A 23,446-nucleotide genomic window follows, 5' to 3' on the forward strand; every position below is an offset into this window, starting at 1 on the left:
TTACAAATATGTTAAACTTTCTGCCACCAGTTGATTTAAAAGAAAAAAGGTTTTCACCGGAGTACCCCTTTAAACCTAACCTCATTTTTCCCACCAGGTTTGTTTCAACTAGGTGTTATCCATGAATAGAAAAAAAAAAGAGCTAATTTCTTCCAAAAACAGCACCACATCTGTCCTCAGGTTGTGTGTGGTATTACAGCTTGGCTTCATTTACTTCAGTGGGACTGAGGTCCAATACCACACACAACCCGAGGATAGTGGTGCTGTTTTTTTAAAAAGAAATTAGCTCAGTTTTTTTCTATTCCCTTTTTTTTTTTTCAAAGTAAGATTTTATTAAAGGTGTACTCCGGTGGAAAACGTATTTTTTTTTTTTTTTTAAATCAACTCGTGCCAGAAAGTTAAACAGATTTGTACATAACTTCTATTAAAAAATCTTTACCCTTCCAGTACTTTTTAGCAGCTCTATGCGACAGAGGAAATTCTTTTTGAATTTCTTTTTTTGTGATTTCAGCTCTCTGCTGACACCTGATGCCCATATCAGGAACTGTCCAGAGCAGGAAAAAATCCGCATAGCAAACCTATGCTGCTCTGGACAGTTCTTGACACGGACAGAGTTGTCAGCAGAGAGCACTGTGGACAAGACAAAAAAGGAAATCAAAAAGAAAAGAACTTCTTCTGTAGCATACAGCTGCTAAAAAGTACTGGAAGGGTAAAGATTTTTTTTAATAGAAGTCATTTACAAATCTGTTCAACTTTCTGGCATCATTTGATTTCAAAAAATAAATAAATAAATATTTTCCACCGGAGTACCCCTTTAAGTTTTTCAACAGAATACAAAAAAGAAAACAAGCATTCAGCAGAAAATGCGAAGGTCTACATTAGTAAACAAACAACAATCTCAAGGCAAATTAAGGTTACGCGACAACAATGAACCACAGCAGGTATGAAGTACATGTACAAATGGTTCAGGGATATGAAGACATATGCATAAGCAGTTAGTGTGATCCATGTGAGGCTGGGTTCACATCACGTTTTCACCATACTGTTTTCAATCTGTTTTTCTAAAGAAAACCGTATGGCAAAAAAACGGATGGAACAGTATGGGAAAAAGTAAACCGTATGCGTGTTTAAACAGTATATTGTTTTTAAAAGTGCATACAGTTCCGTCAGTTTTTATAAAAAAAAAAAATACATACGTTTTTGAAAATGTTGTCCATTTTTAATGGGAGGGGTCTTGGGTGGGGACTTTAGGATTCAAATGCGCATGTGCAAAGTAAAAACGTATACGCTTTTCCCATATGGAAAAACTTTCTCTGTCTCTCTCTCCAATTTCTATGCCCTGGTAACAAAGCAAAAAATGTGAAAATACTAATGAGAGAGAAAGAAAAGTGCAAATATTAAAGGGGTTATCCAGGGAAAAACTTTTTTTTTATATATCAACTGGCTCCACAAAGTTAAACAGATCTGTAAATGACTTCTATTAAAAAATCTTAATCCTTTCAATAATTATCAGCTGCTGAAGTTGAGTTGTTGTTTTCTGTCTGGCAACAGTGCTCTCTGCTGACATCTCTGCTTGTCTCGGGAACTGCACAGAGTAGAAGAGGTTTGCTATGGGGATTTGCTTCTAAACTGGGCGGTTCCCGAGACACGTGTCATCAGAGAGCACTTAGACAGAAAAGAACAACTCAACTTCAGAAGCTCAGAAGTACTGAAAGGATGAAGATTTTTTTTTTTTTAATAGAAGTCATTTACAAATCTGTTTAACTTTCTAGAGCCAGTTGATATATAAAAAAAAAGTTTTTCCCTGGATAACCCCTTTAATATTTGCACTTTTCTTTCTCTCTCATTAGTATTTTCACATTTTTGCTTTGTTACCAGGGCATAGAAATTGTTACTATTTTATTGGTTTCTTCTTCTGTATATCTCAGGTTCCGATCAGGTTTGAGGATGTGGCGGTGTACTTCTCAGCAGGGGAGTGGGGGACATTGGGCATAATGGAGAGGCTGCTGTATATGGACGTCATGCTGGAGAATTACTACAACCTCTTCTCTATGGGTAAGGAACTACGGTGAGAATAGGATTTTATTTTGCAGCATTATCCATCCAGTTTTATTCTGGAGTATTAAATACATGAATCTATACTTTTCATCCACTGAAGCCCCAACATTATACCTTTTTGTTCTTGTGTGTGTATGATACACATGCACAGTGGCGCCCCTTCCACTTGCTGTGCAGCGAACTGAACTGCAACAGAGCATTTACCCAGCACTATGACTTCTGCACTTTAATGATGGGGGTATCTTCACACTGCTTATTGGAAGAAAACAAAGCTAAATACAAAGAAATAATAGTTAAAGGGGTACTCCACTGGAAAATATATATTTTTTTATATCAACTGGTGCCAAAATGTTAAACAGATTTGTAAATAACTTCTATTAAAAAATCTTAATTATTCCAGTACTTATCAGCTGCTGTATGCTCCAGAGGAAATTATTTTCTTTTTGAATTTCCTTTCTGTCCGACCACTGCTTTCTGTTGACACCTCTGTCCATTTTAGGAGTAGGAGCAAATCCCCATAGAAAAGTTCCTGACATGGTCAGATGTGTCAGCAGAGAGCACTGTGGTCAGACAGAAAAGAAATTCAAAAAGAAAAGAACTTCCTGTGGATCAAACAGCAGCTGATAAATTAGTATTAGTTACAGGGCTGACATTTTTGCCCTGTCACTTATCTATACATCACTTTGTTTAATCAGTGTGTTTTAACCTATATATTAAAAGCTATGTTTTATTAGCACTTCAATTTTTTTCTCCCCCCTATTATTATTCGTATGTTCTTTGGGAGTTGTATATACTAGGTAGTGGACACCATTACCTGTCCACAAGATTATTATAAATACTGGAAGGATTAAGATTTTTTTATTTACAAATCTGTTTAACATTGTGGCCCCAGTTGAGTTAAAAAAAAATAAAAAATTTTTTCCAGTGGAGTACCCCCTTAAAGGGGTACTCCGGTGCCGGTGCTACATTTTGTTCAGAACGCTCGGAGCCGGAGGGCATGATCGTGAAATCACTGCCACGCCCCTCATGACGTCACGCTACACCCCCTCCGTTCATGTCTATGGGAGGGAGTGGGTTGACCGACACGCCCCCTCCCAGATATGAATGGAGGGGTCGTGGCATGACTTCACATCACAAGGGGCGTGGCCGTGACGTCACGATCACTGCCGCAGGAACCCGGCGTTTGTTCAGAATGCCCGGTGCTGCGGGAGGTTGCGGGGGGCACCAACAGCAGGACCTCCGAGATTAGACATCTTATCCTCATCATTTGGATAGGGGATAAGATGTCTAGCAGGGGAGTACCCCTTTAATTTAAAGAAAATGAAAACATCCATTCACTAAAAAGCTCATATAACTTTTTACATGTCTAAGCAATTCTTAATTGTACATAGTTATATTATAACATTTTTTGGACACATTCTTTGATTTGGGTACTGGAGCTGTAAAAGGGGCATTCAAATTACCAAAAGCAATCCCCTATCTAGGATACGGGATAACTAGCTGATCAGTAGTGGTGACCACTGGGTACACTTTAAACATTTTGTATTTTGCTTTGGATACTTACTGTTCTTACTTACTGAGGTCCTCAGTGCAACTACCCCAACCCTTTCTTCATAGTATAGGAGTCTGGTATCAGATTTTGCCACCTCCATTCCACACACTTTCTAAATGTTTCTAGATTTCATCCCGATATACCACACAAGATAAAGAGTACCTACCTCCTTAAAGGAAATCTGTCATCAGTTTCACCTGCACTATCTTGTCGGTACAGACAGGTAGTGCAGGTGACACTGATGACAACCATACTTACCAGGTCCTGTTCCATGCTTCCATTCTCCCGCTATCTTCCTCTGTATCTTCCGTTCTGGCTTGAAGCATGGGCGGAGTTTCATGACGTCAATGCTGCTGTTTGCTAGCAATGCTGCTGTTTGCGGTGATGTCATGAAGCTCCGCCCAAGCTCTAAGTTGTCCCCGGAACAGAAGATATGGCAGAAGACTGCAGAAGAACCTGAGCATGGAAAGGGACCAGGTAAGTATTGTTGTCATCAGTGTCACCTGCACTACCTGTCCGTACTGACAAGTTAGTGCAGGTGAAACAGATGACTTCTGATGTCCTAGCAGCATGTCAGAGGTATTGATTGCTGGGATCCCAGGTAGTTAGAAAAAAATAAATAAATAAAAACTTTGGAAAAAAGCAGCTATATTTTTCTAATCCTAGATAACCCCTTTAAAAAAAATGTCCCTAATCTGTGTAGATCCCTGTATGACTTGTCAGTTTTCCATCCTACGAAGTTTGTCAGATGGAATTTTACCTGTCATCTTATTTTTTACAATTTACTTCTACAGGTTTTGTCTATGAAAAACCTGAAATCATCTCCAGAATACAGAAATGTCGAGACCGTAGTCACACAGCAGGTGAGTGGGAATATTAAAGGGGTACTCCGGTGGAAAACTTTTTTTTTTTAATCAACTGGTGCCGGAAAGTTAAACAGATTTGTAAATTACTTCTATTAAAAAATCTTAATCCTTCCAGTACTTATTAGCTGCTAAATACTACAGAGAAAATTCTTTACTGTTTGGAACACAGTGCTCTCTGCTGACATCACGATCACAGGGCTCTCTGCTGACATCTCTGTCCATTTTAGGAACTGTCCAGAGCAGCATATGTTTACTATGGGGATTTTCTCCTACTCTATAGAGTTCTTAAAATGGACAGAGATGTCAGCAGAGAGCACTGTGTTCCAAACAGAAAATAATTTCCTCTGTAGTATTCAGCAGCTAATAAGTACTGGAAGGATTAAGATTTTTATTTTTTTTTAAATAGAAGTAATTTTACAAATCTTTCTGGCACCAGATGATTAAAAAAAAAAATTTCCACCGGAGTACCCCTTTGTCTTGTAGGTAACTTGACTTTGGACAATTTGGGCCTCATGTTATGACTCCCTTTTTTTTCTCATTTTCATTGTGAATTTTATTTCATTTACCATCATATGTATAAATGGGATTCATCATGTCTTTAAACTTTGGCGCATTGGAAATGCACCAAAGTTTTTCACCTCTGTTGAAAGTGAAGAATCACAGCTTGAAAAGATGGCAAAAAAGGATGAAAATTTTCATAAATGACTTGTGTTGTGAAAAAACAAAAACCATGGCCACAATTCAGAAAATAAGCAAAAAGTGATGGATTGGTTGGAAAAAGCTAAACATTGACGCACAACATTAATAAATACAGTGAAATGCATTTCCACATGCTTTCACTAAAATTTAAAGGAAACACAATAGTACAGGTCTTTGTATCATGTTTTCATCATTTTACTCCTCCATTTCTGCTTTTATCTTCCATTTTTTGCAGTTTTTCATTAGTGTTATATTGTCACTGTCATTTTAAGCCACTTTCCTCCATTGGATAGCCTATGAGAATCCTAAAACATTTGTGGTTAACTTCAATTTACGCCAAAAAAAAAGCCCCACAGTCCTGGCCACTAGGTGTCTCACTTGCCTGCAATCTGCTGTCCATTGCCTGTTGTTAGGGACTCAGGCTGGGCTAAGATACTGCTATACAAAGAGATAAAGCCTGGACTGAGTGAATGCATCCAGAGGGTCCAAGCTTGCCTGAAAGGCAAATCAAGGCTTCCCTCTTATCTCTTACCAACTATAAAGTTCTGATCAACTATCCCCTGCGTAAATACTTGTGTTCTTACTATGTACACAGTGCTGCCTCCTTAATGTAATTTGCAGCCTGTTGTCAGCCTGTTCAGTCCAGTGCACTTTCTTCAGCACTAACTATGTCATGGCATGGCAGGGAGGGCTTACAAGTAAGTGCTCTCTTGTAATTGGCCAGAGAAGTAAGGGAAAGGAAGTCTAGGTGTGAGAACTGCTGACTAGAAGCTGGCTGTGTTTAAAATTTTCACCAGTCGTAGGAAAATCTTTTGTTCAGGAAAGATCTTTCATCTACAAACAATCTTTTAGAAAAGAATGTGCGTCCCCAGGAAGAGCAGATATCCCTTGCCTGGTCTCACTGAGCATGTTTGGCCAGTTTGAAGAACTGTCATAGCAAGTAGGTACTAAAACGTGTCTTGTTGTGTCATCAGACAATCAGCTGTTCAGCCTCTTTCTATCTAATGTGTCTGGTCGCCATTTGTGCCACCAAGCCTACCTACCTTAAATAAAGAATTGACATCCCCTGCCTCCTAGGCCAGGATCACTTAAAGGGGTACTCCGGCGCTTAGACATCTTATCCCCAGCTGTCACGCCCCCTCCCATAGGCTTGCATTGAGGGGGGTGGAGCCTTGGCGTCACAACGCTCCGGCCCAGTGATCAACAGTAATCAGACCCGGAGCAAGCACGCTCTGGGGACTGATTTTAAAGGGGTGCGGCGTGCAAGATCACGGGGGTCCCCAGCGATCAGGCATCTTATCCCCCTATCCTTTGGATAGGGGATAAAATGTCTAAGTGCCGGAGTACCCCTTTAAAGTAGACATTTGTCCCTGTGTTAGGGTCTTCCTTCTCTTTCCTTATCGGTGCACTTTTCTTCTAGACCTTCCTTTCTTAGTTCCATCTTTTCCGAGTGTGTCCTTCCAATTAATCCAGATGTTAATCCCACCCATGTTGCATAGACCTTTACCATCCATGGCGTACATAAAACATATGGTTGCATATGCTGTTTTTGTATTGCAGATCTGGAACCCATTACAGTGACACAGGAACAGGATTATTTTTCAGGGACCGATGTGTCGACTAGATATTGGCGTGTTAATGGATCTGTGTTCGGAAAGCAGGAACTTCTACTACAAGAGCAAACGTGCAATGGAGTTGAGCAGCCGATTTGTCATTTAGAAGACTCTACGAGACAAGACGTAATAGACCAAAGTTGCTGTAATGGTAATAGGCCTTTAGTTCAGACACACAGTGGACAGTCCCTAGGAAAGAACTTGATTGGGGCTGAACGGGTGGTGGTGTGTAAATCCCACCTCACTGAGAGACAATACACATGTACAAACTGCGGAAAATGCTTCAACCGCAGTTCACACCTATTAAGACACCGGAGAATCCATGCAGGCGAGAGGCCGTATTTCTGTGGTAAATGTGGAAAATGTTTTGTTGATAGCTCCCAGCTTGTTATACATAGAAGAACCCACACTGGTGAGAAGCCATATGCCTGTGGGGACTGTGACAAGAGGTTTACATGTAAGTTGCACCTCGTGAGACACCAGCGATCACACACGGGCGAACGGCCATACACGTGCATCAAATGTGGTAAAGCGTTTGCTCAGAGCTCCAATCTTCTCACTCACTTGAGGACCCACACTGGGGAGAAGCCATTTTCCTGTTCTTATTGTGAAAAATGTTTTATCCGGAGGTCACACCTTGTCCGCCATCAGCGGATCCACACTGGACAGGGGCCCTATGCTTGCAATGTATGTGACAAAAGCTTCACGGAAAGTTCTGGCCTTCTAAAACATCTGAGAATACACTCAGGGGAAAAGCCTTATGCCTGCAGCCATTGTCCTAAATCATTTATGGACAAGTCCGCCTTGGCTAACCACCAAAGGACGCACACGGGGGAGCGGCCATACCTGTGTAGGGACTGCGGGAAGACGTTCTCTCACAGCTCCGCACTGGTGAAACACGTTCGCACTCACACAGGTGAAAAGCCATACACGTGTGGAAAATGCGGGAAAAGCTTTTCTCAGACCTCGGCCCTTGTGAATCACGAGAGAACTCACACCGGAGAGAAGCCATTTTCATGTTCCGACTGCAGAAAGTGTTTCACACAAGCTTCCTCCCTCATGAAACACCAGCGGACTCACACAGGAGAGAGACCGTACACGTGCGGAGAGTGCGGGAAGAGTTTCACTTACAGCTCTGTGCTAGTCAAACATGAAAGGACACACAAAAAACTCAAAGTTGCTTAAAAATGCAATAAATGGGTTGTCTAAGAATAGAAAAACAAAACAGCACCACTCCTGTCCTCAGGTTGTCTGTGGTATTGCAGCTTGGCTCTATTTACTTTTATTTTTCCCTCCAAAAAACTGTCCTACACTCATCCATGAACTGTGTCTGGTATTGCAGTTTTGTATTAAGCATGCCAATGGTTCTAAGCTACAATATCAGATACCACCCATGCACGACATTGTTTTTAGTTAAAAAGCATCTCCATTTTGTTTTTTTTATCCTTGTCAACCCCTTTGACGTAAAACGAAACCATCAGCAGGTTATACCAATGTTTCCCAACCAGGGTGCCACCAGTTGCTGCAAAACTACAACTCTCAGCATGCTGGGAGTTGTAGGTCTGCAACAGCTGGAGGCACCCTGGTTGGGAAACACCGAATTAGGTCATGCTAAATTGTTGATATAGGCTAATAGGGCATGGTACGCTGAATAGTATGTTATCATTATTATGCCCACCTTGTGCGCAGGAGAATCGAAGACAGCCGAATGGCTTTCCTGTAGATATATACAGAGGGGGGCGTCCTGCGGATAGGGGAAAAGTTTTAGTACATGATATTTATCCTTTAACATACAATACAATGTGTCAGTGGTTAGAAGAATTGACCAATCAGAATGGGCATTCACTGGTAAAACCCCTGTATTACTGAAGTGTATGCACTGACTGGTGTCTGGTTGCGCCCCCTACAGTACAGGGAGGTATTACATGTTCTGTACGATTTACCTATGCCAAGGTTAGCTGCTCCTTTGGACACCAGGTGAGGGCGGCTCCATGTTACTTTTTTAGGACACTGTGTACTGTACAGGACCCTGAAGAAGCTCCTGTCCTCTACATAGACAGTGATTACAGCTCCCAGCAGATCTTTCTTACTTTTATATATAAGGATTTGTTTTATTTCTATTAGTTATCTACTTATTTTTCTTTAATCCTCACTTTTTCCTATTTTCGGATGACATTTTGGGCTTCAGAACCAATTACCAGGTTTCCATAGAGTTCTGGTCTCAACATACAGTGGTTTCAACATACAATGGAGTAATATTATAACTTGAGGGACCACTGTTCTTGGAAGACTTCCCCTTTAAAAAAGTTAGTGTCTCGCTATAAGTAGGCCTGAACACTTAGGGTATGTTCACACTGCGAAATTCCGCGAGTAGAATTTCATGCTGTGAACATTATCATCTGTGTGAATGGATCTTCCGCGCAAAGAAAGAACATGTTCATTCTTTCGTGGAATTCTGCGAGTACTGCATAGCTGTCAATAGTGACGGCGCAGTGCCCCGCGGTCCTACTGCCAAAGTATCTTCGGCAGCTGACGCCTGACGGAATCTCCGCGAGCGGAGATTCCGCAGTGTGAACATACCCTTAAAGAGTACCTCTCACGATCTTGTTAAATGTTATAATCCTCCCAGTTCACGGCCCCCATCATGATAAACCACCCCCTGCCTTTATTTTTATTATTTTTTAGTTTTATACCTTGATATTGCTTTGTATTTTCTGCTCAGTCTCAGATTCAGACTGGGAAGGGGCGTTCCCCAGCAGGCGTGACATCATCTGAAGCCATACAGGGGAGAACGTCCACCCTCACTCTGCTACACACAGTCCAGAGCAGTTCAGTGTGAAATGAGCTATGATTGGATAAGGCTGCACCCCCCTCCCCTCTCAGCCCAGTCTTCTGCCAGGCCAACAGGAGTCCAAAGTCTTTGTAAAAGATGTGCTCTGGACAAGCAGGGAAACACCTAGTGGCAGCTTTTTTAATACACAAATAAAACATAGAAAACCTAATTTTTTTTTCAAACAAAGTACATTAGAAAGATTTTTTTATTTACCATAAGGAGTGCAATAGCAAAACATTTTTTAATGACAGTGACCATTTAAGATTTCTGCAATGTTTAAAGGCATTTTTCTGGCCACAGATTATACTCCAGACAACAAAATATCTCGAACTAGACCTTTAAATACAGTGTTTCCCAACCAGGGGGCCTCCAGCTGTTGGAAAACTACAGCTCCCAGCATGCCTGGACAGCCAAAGGCTGTCCAGGCATGCTGGGAGTTGTAGTTTTGCAACATCTGGGGGAACCCTGGTTGGGAAACACTGGTTTAATAGATGACTTCTGACCCTGCTTTGTCTGTTCTTTGCCTAGTGCTGCACAGCTGGAGGTTCTGTAGTTTCTATAGATCTTGTGGTGCGTTGCTGCAGCCTCCTGTGAGTAGTAAAACGTTCCCTAAAGGGGTTTAGCTTGAATCAAGTCAGCCCCTTATCTGCACCTATGTGCCTGCTGGAGGACATGGTGAATAAAGCTAGATTGAGAAAGGGAGGGCGCCATCATGGCGCATGGAGTCACACTGAAAGTGGGCAGAAATGCCGTAGTGTGCATAGATCCTAAGGGTATGTTCACACTACGGAATTCCTCGCGGAATTCCGCTGTGTGATCCTAACGTTAGCGTGAATGGGTCTCCGCGAGACCCGTTCACACTGCGGAATTTCAGCGGCGGACAATTCCGCCGCTGAAATTGTTCCGCGCAAAGAAAGAACATGTTCATTCTGCGCATGGAAGTCCATAAGTACTGCATCGCGTCAATGGTGACGGCGCAGTGCCACGCAGTCCTACCGCCGCCACCGGCTGCCAGTCTGAATCTCTGTAGTGTGATCATACCTTAAGACAGAAGGAAAAAAGTAGAATGGAAAGTCCATTACAACATGCCACCAGGGTTTTAATATTTGTTGGTCTTTTAAAGGGGTACTACCGTGGAAAACTTTTTTTTTTTTTTTTTAAATCAACTGGTGCCAGAAAGTTAAACAGATTTGTAAATCACTTCTATTAAAAAATCTTAATCCTTCCAGTACTTTTTAGGGGCTGTATACTAAAGAGAAATCCAAAAATGAAATGCATTTCCTGTGATGTCATGACCACAGTGCTCTCTGCTGACCTCTGCTGTCCATTTTAGGAACTGGAGAAAATCCCCAGAGCAAACATATGCTTCTCTGGACAGTTCCTAAAATGGACAGCAGAGGTCAGCAGAGAGCACTGTGGTCATGACATTACAGGAAATGCATTTCATTTTTGGATTTCTCTTTAGTATACAGCCCCTAAAAATCTGTTTAACTTTCTGGCACCAGTTGATTAAAAAAAAAAGTTTTCCACGGTAGTACCCCTTTAAAGGACATCTGCAGCAAAAGATTACTTATCTCCTATCCACAGGGGGGATAATTGTTTGATCGCGGGGGGGTCCAAACGCTGGAACCCCCAGCAATCTTCTGAACGGTGCTGAGGACGACACGCCTCCTCCATGTATCTCTATGGGAGAGGCAGCGTTTGTGCCTGTCCCATAGAGATGTATGGGGAGGCGGCGTACCGTCAACCTCAGGTCGACGCTACATGCATTAGCCGCTCACATAGAGCGGCAATGCGGGGGCCTTTGCAGGAGATCACGGGGGGTCCCAGCGGTCCACCCCCCTGCGATCAGACACTTATTCCTTATCCTGTGGATAGGGGATAAGTTGTCTTTTGCTGCAGATGTCCTTTAAAAGGGGTACTCCTCTGCTCAGCGTTTGGAACACATACTGTTCCGAACGCTGGAGCCGGTAGCGTGTGATGTCATAGTCCCGCCCCCTCATGATGTAACGCCCTGCCCCCTCACTGCAAGTCTGAGAGGAAGCGTGACAGCTGTCACAGCCCCTCCCATAGACTTGCATTGAGGGGACGGGGCTATGACGTCATGAGGGGGCGGGACTATGACGTCACGAGCTGCCGGCTCCAGCGTTCGGAACAGTTTGTTCCAAACGCTGAGCAGCGTAGTACCCCTTTAAGGCTACAAACAAACAACTTTTGTTTAGTATTTTTTATGGCCTAACAAAAACAGCACAAAAATAATGTGTATTAGTATAGGACAGAGGTGTCAGCAGAGAGCACTGATGTCAGACTGGAAAGAACTACACAACTTCCTCTGGAGCATACAGCAGCTGATAAGTACTGGAAGGATTAAGATTTTTACATAAAAAGTCATTTACAAATCTGTTTAATTTTGTGGCACCAGTTGCTTTGAACATTTTTTTTTCCACCTCCGAAGTACCCCTTTAAGACATAACTCTCTGTGGGTCAGGTGGGTGATCATGCGACCAAGTTACAATAATGAAACACAGATGCAGCCGTGCTGGAATAAAACGGATAGAGCTATAGGACTAGTGATAATGAGTGTGCATGATACAGGGGTAAAAAATGGAATGCTTCATTAAAGTTTACAGGCAGCATTGCTCAGATTAAGTAAAGATTATACATATTTGCTCTTCCCTCACTTAGTAAATTAAAGTATTATACAATACTAAATTGTAAAAAAATAAAAACACCTATACATATCACTGTTCTTGTACAGATCAATAAAGGTAACATTAACCATGTGGTAATGGTGGAGACCTGCTATGGAACACAACAAACTCAGTGTTTTGCAACCAGTGTGCCTTCAGCTGTTGCAAAAGCTACAACCCCCAGCATGTACAGACAGCGGAAGGGCATGCTGGGACTCGTAGTTATGCAACAGCTGGAGGCATACTACTTTGGCTGGGGATTGTAGTTATGCAACAGCTGGAGACACACTGGTTTGCTACTTAACTCAGTGTTTCACAACCAGTGTGCCTTCAGCTGTTACAAAACTACAACTCTCAGCAGTCACCGACAGCCAATGGGCATGCTGAGATTTGTAGTTATGCAACCAGCAGATGCACCACTACAACTCCCAGCATGCACTTTAGCTGATTGTGCAAGCTGGGAGTTGTGGTTATACAACAGCTGAAGGTACACTTTTCCATTAAAAAAAATGTGCCTCCAGCTGTTGCAAAACTATAAGTCCCAGCATGCCCATAAGGGAATGCTGGGAGTTGTGGTGTTCTGCCGCCTGCTGTTGCATAACTACAGCATGCCCTTTTTGCATGCTGGGAGCTGTTGCTAAGCAGGAGGCTGTCACTCACGTCCAACTGCTGATCCACGCTGCAGGTCAGTCCCTTGCCGCCGCTCCTGGGGCCCCGATTCCAACAGGGATGCCGGGGATCAGGGTCCCCAGCTGCCGGGGTCCTCTTCCCGCACCCGATCACGTCCTCCGGAAGAGGGGCGGAACGGGTTGCGGGAGTGACACCCACAGCAGGTGCCCTGATTGGTCGGCCAGAGACAGCCCCGATCAGCCAGTAATTCCGGGTCACCGGAGACCCGATTGATCTGGAATCCGCCGCAGATCGCTGGACTGAATTGTTCAGCGATCTGCGGCCATCGCCAACATGGGGGGTCATCATGGCCCCCCCCCCCTGGGCGATATGCTGCGATGCCTGCTGAACGATTTCAGCAGGCATCCGGCACCAGCTACCCTCCGGCTAGCGTCTGGGACCGGAAATGGACAGGACGTACTCAAGGACTCGGAAACGGGGGTGTAGGAGTACGTCCATTGTCCTTAAGGGGTTAAAGGGGTACTCTGCTGGAAAACATTTTTTTATCAACTGGTGCCAGAAAGTTTAAGAGATTTGTAAATTACTTCTAAAAAAAAAATCTTAATCCTTCCAGTACATTTTATGGGCTGTATACTACAGAGGAAATGTTTATCTTTTTGGATTTCTCTGATGTCACGACCACAATGTTCTCTGCTGACCTCTGCTGTCCATTTTAGGAACTGTCCAGAGCAGCACATGTTTGCTATGGGGATTTTCTACTGCTCTCTCTGGACAGTTCCAAAAATGGACAGCAGAGAGCACTGTGGTCGTGACATCAGAGAAATCCAAAAAGAAAAGCATTTACAAATCTGTTTAACTTTCTGGCACCAGTTGATTTAAAAAAAAAAAAAAAAGTTTTCCACAGGAGTACCCCTTTAACCTCTTAAGGACCCAGGACGTACGGGGACGTCCCCGCACCCTGGGCTTTAAGGACCCAGGACGTCCCCGTACGTCCTGGCGTTTTCCGATCCCTGCCGTGCGCCGGGCAGAGATCGGAACGGCATGTCTGCTGATATCCTTCAGCAGGCATGCCGTGCAAATGCCGAGGGGGGTCCCGGGACCCCCGCATGTCGGCGATCGCCAGAGATCGCTTGCAAAATCACGCAAGCGATCTTCGGCGATTCGGGTCACTTGTGACCCGATGACCTGGAAATAAATGGTGATCGGCGGTGTACAATTACACCGCCAATCACCAGCAGTTGCTGGGGAGCGGTGACAATACTGTCACCGCCCCAGCAACGCTGCTATTGGCCGGCGATTGTCCGGCCAATAGCAGAGCAGCAGAGGAGGGGTAAACAGTCCCTTCCCGCTGCTGGACCCGCTGTTTTCGTTCAGTCAGCGGGTGCAGCAGCAGGAAGAGGACCGTTGATCCCCCCCCTCAGAGCTCCGGAGCCCCTCAGGAGCTGTAGAATAGGGAAAGCTGAGTGCAGGGACAGGTAGGAGCAAATAAGTAACAGTGTAATAAAAGTTTTTTTTAAAAGTACCCCCCCCTGACCCCCTAATAGGTCCCCAAGGGTCCTATTAAGGTCTGATCCCTGACCCCAGGTCCTATTAGGGGTTCAGGGAGCTGCGTGTGCCACCCCCTTTTTTTTGGGGGGGGGGCTGCAGCTTTTTTTATTTAAAAAAAATCCCCCCCTGACCCCCTAATAGGTCCCCCAGGGTCCTATTAGGGTCTGATCCCTTACCCCGGTCCTATTAGGGGTTCAGGGAGCTGCATGCGCCACCCCATTTTTTATTTTTTTTTTGGCCACAGCTTTTTTTTTTATATAACTGTTGTTATTACACTTTTTACACCAAGCACCACACAGTACATACTTCCCCGCCCCCCCCCCCCCCCGCCAACGTAGAAAAAAGGCGATGGCCCGCCGGGCATTTTCGGTAGCGGAGGCTTACACTTTTTTAGCCTCCGACTCCGAATCTGCCAGTGAGGACGATGAAGGTCCAACTTTTTTGTGTTCTTCATCGCCCTCCTCATCATCTAGTAGTGATGATGAGTCCCCTGTACGGCGGCGGAGACGCCGCCAGGCGAGGCCACGCACCCCCCATGAGAGTGACCCAGTGGCCGACACTAGTACGAGTGGCAATGCCGCTCGTAATAGGAGTCCGGCCCCCCAGACAAGTGCAGCGGAGCCCCCTTCCGCTGACCCTGTCTGGAGCCCCCCAGAGGGTTATCAGCCACGGATTCCTGAGTTTGTTGGCGACTTAGGAATCCGGATTGACTCGGCTGGCTTCACTGATCTAGACTTTTTAAAGTTTTTTTTCAGTGACAGCCTGGTCAATCTAATGGTGGAGCAAACGAACTTGTACGCCCAGCAGTTCATTGCCCACCACCCCGATTCCTTTTTGGCCAGGTCCAATGAATGGCGCGCCATTGATGCAGCTGAAATGAGGACATTTTGGGGCCTCACGCTGCATATGGGCCTGGACAAAAAACCAAGTGTCCGTCATTACTGGAGCGGGGACTTCCTATACCAGACCCCGCTTTACAGTATGGCGATGACACGGAAGCGGTACGAGGCGATTTGGAAATGCCTGCATTATGCAGATAATGCGGCATGTCCGCCCCGAGGTGATCCCACCCATGACCGGCTTTACAAAGTGAGGCCGGTCATCGATCACTTTGGGGCCAAATTTTTGGAGGCCTACGTACCGCTCAGGGACCTCTCGGTAGATGAGTCTCTCATCAGTTTTAAGGGGAGACTCATCTTCTGCCAGTATATTCCCTCGAAGCGGGCGCGGTATGGCGTGAAGCTCTATAAACTCTGCGAGAGTACCTCCGGGTACACTTGCAGGTTTAGAGTATATGAGGGACGAGATTCCCGTATTGAACCCCCAAATTGTTCGCCCACTCTGGGTGTTAGCGGGAAAATCGTTTGGGACCTTATGCACCCATTGCTGGATAAGGGTTTTTACATGGACAACTTTTATACCAGCATCCCTCTGTTCAAATCCCTTTCCGCCAGATCCCCGTCCGCTTGTGGGACCATGCGGAAGAATCAGAGAGGCCTCCCTCTAAATTTTGTTAAGACGCCTATGCCCAAGGGTGAGTCCCGTGCCCTGACCCATGATAACCTGTTGTTGGTCAGGTATAAGGATAAGAGGGATGTCCTTATACTCACCACTATTCATGGGAATGGCAGCACCCCTGTCCCTGTGCGAGGTACCGCGGGACCGGTCCTCAAGCCCGATTGTATTCTGGACTACAATCGGTATATGGGGGGAGTTGATCTCTCAGATCAAGTCCTCAAGCCATATAACGCCATGCGGAAAACACGGGCATGGTACAAAAAAGTTGCGGTCTACTTGGTACAGGTTGCCATGTACAACGCTTTTGTACTATCCCAGTACGCTGGCAACACAGGGACATTCCTCCAGTACCAAGAAGAAGTCCTAAGGTTCCTGATCTTTGTTGACCAGGAAAGATCAGGCCGGACTTCCCAAGGGTCTGGAGTTATAGGCGCTAGGATCGTCCCAGGCCAGCACTTTCCAGGTGTGATCCCCCACAGTGGAAAGAAGAGGCAATCCCAGAAAAAATGCAGAGTGTGTTACAGGAGGGGGATTCGGAGGGACACCAGGTACCAATGTGACACTTGCCCAGATAATCCGGGCCTCTGCATAGGCTGCTTCAGGGAGTATCACACTTCCATGGAGCCCTAAATTTTCCCTTTTCATTTGAATTTTCCATAATTTGACCAATGTACCAAGTCCAGAGTACATTCCAAAATATAACCCCCATAAATCACTAAATTGCCCCAAAAAAACTGGAAGAAAAAAAAAAAAAACCTGATAAGACCTCTGGGGGTATTTTTTCAAAAATGGGTCATAGGTCACAGAGTCACTATCATCGGGGACTTTTTATGTTGCCTCAAATGTGCAGCGCTCTCTCTCCACCTGAGCGGGTGCGCATTTGAGGCAACAGGTTAGGGACGGCCACACACATCACATTCCCAGAATGATGACTCAGAGCATAGGGTTTGGGGCGGGCATATTTTTTTTAGTTTTGGCTATGCTCTGGGTCATCATTCTGGGAACATATCCTGTTTTATTATTTTATGATTTATAGTTTTCTGGCCCACTGTACCCCATATTACGGGCCTCTGTACCCCACCTGTCTACCCCAGTTACGGCCCGTTGTCCCCCATAGTGTTCCCCTATTTTAGGGCTCAGTGCTCCCCCCCATTAATGCTCCTTGAGGGGGGATCCCACATCCTGGCTGCTATAATAAGCTCAAGGCCCCTGACTGACTTCCCACTCCAAGACTTGGTGTGCACCCGCGGAGTGAAAATCATAAAAAATTAAGGTATGTCCTTATTCCAAAGAAATGTATTTACAAATTTTGGGGTGTCTTTTCTGCTATTAACCCTTGTAAAAATGTAAAATTTGGGGGAAAACCCACATTTTAGTGAAATTTTTATTTTTTTATTGTACATATGCAAAAGTCGTGAAACCCCTGTGGGGTATTAAGGCTTACTTTACCCCTTGTTACGTTCCTCAAGGGGTCTAGTTTCCAAAATGTGATGCCATGTGTTTTTTTTTTTGCTGTCCTGGCACCATAGGGGCTTCCCAAATGCGACATGTCCCCCCCATTTCAGCAAAGTTTGCAAATGTGACTCCTCTTCTGAGCATTGTGGCACTCCTGCAGTGCAATTGACGTCCACTTATGGGGTACCTCCATACTCAGAAGAGATGGGGTTAAAAATTTTGGGGGGTATTTTCTGCTATTAACCCTTGCAAAAATGTGAACGTTGGGGGGAAACACACATTTTAGTGAAAAAAATAAAACTTTACATATGGAAAAGTCGTGAAACCCCTGTGGGGTATTAAGGCTCAATTAATTCCTTGTTACATTCCTGAAGGGGTCTAGTTTCCAAAATGGTATGCCATGTGGGGTTATTTTGTTGTTCTGGCACCATAGGGGCTTCCTAAATGCGACATGCCCCCTAGCAAAATTTGCTCTCAAAAAGCCAAATATTACTCCTTCTCTTCTGAGCATTGTAGTTTGCCCGTAGTGCACTTAAGGGGAACTTATGGGGTACCTCCATACTCAGAAGAGATGGGGTTACAAATTTTGGGGTGTATTTTCTGCTATTAACCCTTGCAAAAATGTGAAATTTGGGGGGGGAAACACACATTTTAGTGAAAAAAAAATAAAAAAATTTTACATATGGAAAAGTCGTGAAACCCCTGTGGGGTATTAAGGCTCACTTAATTCCTTGTTACGTTCCTCAAGGGGTCTAGTTTCCAAAATGGTATGCCATGTGGGGTTATTTTGTTGTTCTGGCACCATAGGGGCTTCCTAAATGCGACATGCCCCCCTAGCAAAATTTGCTCTCAAAAAGCAAATTACTACTCCTTCTCTTCTGAGCATTGTAGTTCGCCCGTAGTGCACTTTAGGGGAATTTATGGGGCTTCCTAAATGCAATATGCCCCTCAAAAACCATTTCAGAAAAACGTACTCTCCAAAATCCCCTTGTCGCTCCTTCGCTTCTGAGCCCTCTACTGCGCCCGCCAAACACTTTACATGGACATATGAGGTATGTGCTTACTCGAGAGAAATTGGGCTACCAATATAAATTTGCTCCTTTTACCCCTTGTAAAAATTCAAAAATTGGGTCTACAAGAACATGCGAGTGTAAAAAATTAAGATTGTGAATTTTCTCCTTCACTTTGCTGCTATTCCTGTGAAACACCTAAAGGGTTAAAACGCTGACTGAATGTCATTTTGAATACTTTGGGGGTGCAGTTTTTATAATTGGGTCATTTGTGGGGTATTTCTAAGATGAAGACCCTTCAAATCCACTCCAAACCTGAACTGGTCCCTGAAAAATAGTGAGTTTGGAAATTTTGTGAAAAATTTGAAAATTGCTGCTGAACTTTGAAGCCCTCTAATGTCTTCCAAAAGTGAAAACTCAAATTTTATGATGCAAACATAAAGTAGACATTTTGTATATGTGAATAAATAAAATTATTTGGAATATCCATTTTCCTTACAAGCAGAGAGCTTCAAAGTTAGAAAAATGCTAAATTTTCAAATTTTTCATCAAATTTTGGGATTTTTCACCAAGAAAGGATGCAAGTTACCACAAAAATGTACCACTAAGTTAAATTAGAATATGTCACGAAAAAACAATCTCGGAATCAGAACGATAACTAAAAGCATTCCAGAGTTATTAATTGTTTAAAGTGACAGTGGTCAGATGTGCAAAAAATGGCCGGGTCCTAAGGTGTAAAATGGCTGGGTCCTTAAGGGGTTAAGATACCGCAGAGCAACTCGATTCCACTCCTGTTCTAACCTGGGACAAGGTACTATTGGACGTATATAGCGTTTGATACGTTGCCATTATAGTACCCACCTTGTCTGTTGTATACCGAAGTATCGGAAGTTGGACCTGGTAATCCGGATCTACTAGTCTAACAAGGAGTGTACCGTATACGGTGGAAATATTTGACATATATGTGTACCACAATCATATTGTATAATACCCATTTATAGATTCAGAACGGTATTATTTAATCATGCATTATACATTCTTTCTAGCTATACATACAGTGTGGCACATTAACCGCATTAATTTCATATGGAGAATAACTTGATATGTAAGTACTATTTAAATACATCTCTTTATTGCAGTATACCATAGAAAGTCCTATATATAGCGCTGGAATACTACACAGGAAATGTACAAATCTGTTTAACTTTCTGGCACCAGTTGATTTACATTTTTTCCAATGGAGTACCCCTTTAAAAAATAATGTTTTCCAGAGAAGTACCCCTTTAAAGGACAGCATTGCAGTTGATCAAACATGTGTACAACCCTATCTACAGAATACAGCAACTGAGGCACCCCTATCCCCATGGTAACCACATCCCATCACACTGCCCCCATGTAAACCCCATCCCAACACACTGCCCCCCCCCATGGTACTCCCATCCCAACACACTGCCCCCCCATGGTACTCCCATCCCAACACACTGCCCCCCCATGGTACTCCCATCCCAACACACTGCCCCCCCCCCCCCATGGTACTCCCATCCCAACACACTGCCCCCCCATGGTACTCCCATCCCAACACACAGCCCCCCATGCTACTCCCATCCCAACACACTGCCCCCCCATGGTACTCCCATCCCAACACACTGCCCCCCATGGTACTCCCATCCCAACACACTGCCCCCCCCCATGGTACTCCCATCCCAACACACTGCCCCCCCCATCATACTCCCATCCCAACACACTGCCCCCCCATGGTACTCCCATCCCAACATACTGCCCCCCCCATGGTACTCCCATCCCAACACACTGCCCCCCATGGTACTCCCATCCCAACACACTGCACCCCATGTAAACCCCATCCCAACACACTGCCCCCCATGGTACTCCCATCCCAACACACTGTCCCCCATGGTACTCCCATCCCAACACACTGCCCCCCATGTTACTCCCATCCCAACACACTGCCCCCCCCCATGGTACTCCCATCCCCACACACTGCCCCCCCCCATGGTACTCCCATCCCCACACACTGCCCCCCCCCCCCATGGTACTCCCATCCCCACACACTGCCCCCCATGGTACTGCCATCCCCATATACTACCCCCATCTCCACACACTGCCGCCCATAGTACTCCCATCCTCATATACTACCCCCATCTCCACACACTGCCTCCCATAGAACTCCCATCCCCATATACTACCCCCATCTCCACTGCCTTCCATGGTACTCCCATCTCCATATACTACCCCCATCTCCACACACTGCCGCCCATAGTACTCCCATCCCCATATACTACCCCCATCTCCACTGCCTTCCATGGTACTCCCATCTCCATATACTACCCCCATCTCCACACACTGCCGCCCATAGTACTCCCATCCTCATATACTACCCCCATCTCCACACACTGCCTCCCATAGAACTCCCATCCCCATATACTACCCCCATCTCCACTGCCTTCCATGGTACTCCCATCTCCATATACTACCCCCATCTCCACACACAGCCCCCCATGGTACTCCCATCCCCACACACTGCCCCCCCATGGTACTCCCATCCCTACACACTGCCCCCCCCATGGTACTCCCATACCCACACACTGCCCCCCCCCATGGTACTCCCATCCCCTTATACTACCCCCATCTCCACACACTGCCCCCCATAGTACTCCCATCCTCATATACTACCCCCATCTCCACACACTGCCCCCTCCCCCCCATGGTACTCCCATCCCCATATACTACCCCCATCTCCACACACTGCCTCCCATAGAACTCCCATCCCCATATACTACCCCCATCTCCACTGCCTTCCATGGTACTCCCATCCCCATATACTACCCCCATCTCCACTGCCTTCCATGGTACTCCAATCCCCATATACTACCCCCATCTCCACACACTGTCCCCCATGTTACTCCCCTCTCCATATACTACCCCCATCTCCACACATTGTCCCCCATGTTACTCCCCTCTCCATATACTACCCCCATCCCCACACACTGCCCCCCATGGTACTCCCATCCCTATATACTACCCCCATCTCCACACACTGCCCCCCATGGTACTCCCATCCCTATATACTACCCCCATCTCCACACACTGCCCCCCATGGTACTCCCATCCCTATATACTACCCCCATCTCCACACACTGCCCCCCATGGTACTCCCATCCCCATATACTACCCCCATCTCCACACACTGTCCCCCCATAGTGCTCCCATCCCCATACACTACCCCCATCTCCACTGCCCCCCATGGTACTCCCATCGCTACACACTGCCCCCCATAGTACTCCCATCCACACACACTGCTCCCCATGGTACTCCCATCCCCACACACTGCCCCCCATGGTACTCCCATCCCCCACACACTGCCCCCCATGGTACTCCCATCCCCCACACACTGCCCCCCATGGTACTCCCATCCCCCACACACTGCCCCCCATGTTACTCCCATCCCCACACACTGCTCCCCCCCCCCATGGTACCCCCATCTCCACACACTGCCTCCCATAGTACCCCCATCTCCACACACTGCCCCCCATGGTACTCCCATCCCCACACACTGCCCCCCATGGTACTCCAATCTTTGCTGCTCCCCCCCTCAGTCGCAGCTCCTCGCCCTTGCACTGAGCTCCACTAGCACTAAGCCCCTCCCCTTCCGGGCCGATCACATGACCTCCATCTCCTGCCATGGTGACATGGGCTCTGTGTGAATACCGTGCATTGTGTGTTGCGGCTTTATACTCTAGATGTGATGTCAGGAAAGCGATCAGTGCCATGCAGTGGGACAGGACTACAAGTCCCAGCAGTCTCCAGGCTTATTAGTGCAGCTGAGGGGATCAGGTAATGTGTGTGAACACAGGCTGATGTCTTACTGTGCTGTATGAGTGATGTGTGGATGCTTGTATGTGTCATGTGATCTACACATAGTGACAGCACTGCAGCTGTGCAAGGACAGTTGTTGACATCCACAGGCTGCACACAGACATCTAGATTCACTGCCAGCAAGCAGAGATCTTAAGAAAATGTTCAGAAATGGGAACATAAAGGATATGAACCATTGCAGGAAGGAAAATCAATTATCTAGTTTAAAACTGTGGACCTCCAGCTGTTGCAAAACTACAACTCCCAGCATGCCTGGACAGCCAAAGGATATTAATTATTTTTAATTTTAATAATTGACAATTCTGCTCTTTTAGCAAGAGTTTATCCGCACCCAATCAGTGTCCATTGTGAATTCCCTCTATTGGTGTCCTCCCAGCTAATGGATTTTAATACTTTTCTAGTTAAAGGGGTATTCCAGGAAAAAAACTTTTTTTTTATATATCAACTGGCTCCAGAAAGTTAAACAGATTTGTAAATTACTTCTATTAAAAAAAATCTTAATCCTTTCAGTACTTATGAGCTGCTGAAGTTGAGTTGTTCTTTTCTGTCTAAGTGCTCTCTGATGACACGTGTCTCGGGAATCGCCCAGTTTAGAAACAAATCCCCATAGCAAACCTCTTCTACTCTGTGCAGTTCCCGGGACAGACAGAGATGTCCGCAGAGAGCACTGTTGCCAGACAGAGAACAACAACTCAACTTCAGCAGCTGATAATTATTGAAAGGATTAAGAATTTTTTAATAGAAGTAATTTACAAAACTGTTTAACTTTCTGGAGCCAGTTGATATAAAAAAAAGTTTTTTTCCTGGATAACCCCTTTAATGATTAAAAGTTTTATCTGTAATAGGCATATGATAGTTTAAGCATCTGAAAGAAGAAAGGACAAACTGGCAAATCCCAAACCATTACCAGGTTTATTGATTAAAATAGGGGCGCAGCAAAACACGAATGTCAATCCACCCAGCGTTTCAACAGACGTGTTTCGGGCGCATGCACCCGAAACGTGTCTGTTGTAACGCTGGGTGGATTGACATTCGTGTTTTGCTGCGCCCCTATTTTAATCAATAAGGGTACGTTCAGAC

At 45.2% G+C, this 23,446-nt stretch overlaps 2 protein-coding genes across 10 annotated transcripts in view; one reads left to right on the forward strand and one right to left on the reverse strand.

The window, feature by feature from the left end:
* Positions 1-23,446, reverse strand: part of LOC130367933 (oocyte zinc finger protein XlCOF6-like) — a 107,553-nt gene that overhangs the window by 56,805 nt on the left and 27,302 nt on the right. Inside the window, exon 2 of the mRNA XM_056570957.1 lies at positions 8,467-8,532. The gene's annotated coding sequence lies outside the window, so the exon portion shown is untranslated. The remainder of the gene's footprint in view (positions 1-8,466; positions 8,533-23,446) is intronic.
* LOC130367935 (zinc finger protein 251-like) overlaps positions 1-23,446 on the forward strand; it is a 49,279-nt gene that overhangs the window by 9,157 nt on the left and 16,676 nt on the right. For 8 of the 9 annotated variants that reach the window (XM_056570967.1, XM_056570968.1, XM_056570964.1 and 5 more), the window contains exons 3-5: positions 1,929-2,055; positions 4,405-4,473; positions 6,736-7,116. In XM_056570967.1, coding sequence (XP_056426942.1) covers positions 1,929-2,055; positions 4,405-4,473; positions 6,736-7,116 — 577 coding nt within the window. Of the gene's footprint in view, positions 1-758; positions 942-1,928; positions 2,056-4,404; positions 4,474-6,735; positions 7,117-23,446 lie in introns of those variants that run through there. The other variant, XM_056570961.1, reaches the window with a different exon arrangement.

The sequence above is a fragment of the Hyla sarda genome, chromosome 4, assembly GCF_029499605.1.
Source record: "Hyla sarda isolate aHylSar1 chromosome 4, aHylSar1.hap1, whole genome shotgun sequence".
NCBI lineage: Eukaryota > Metazoa > Chordata > Amphibia > Anura > Hylidae > Hyla > Hyla sarda.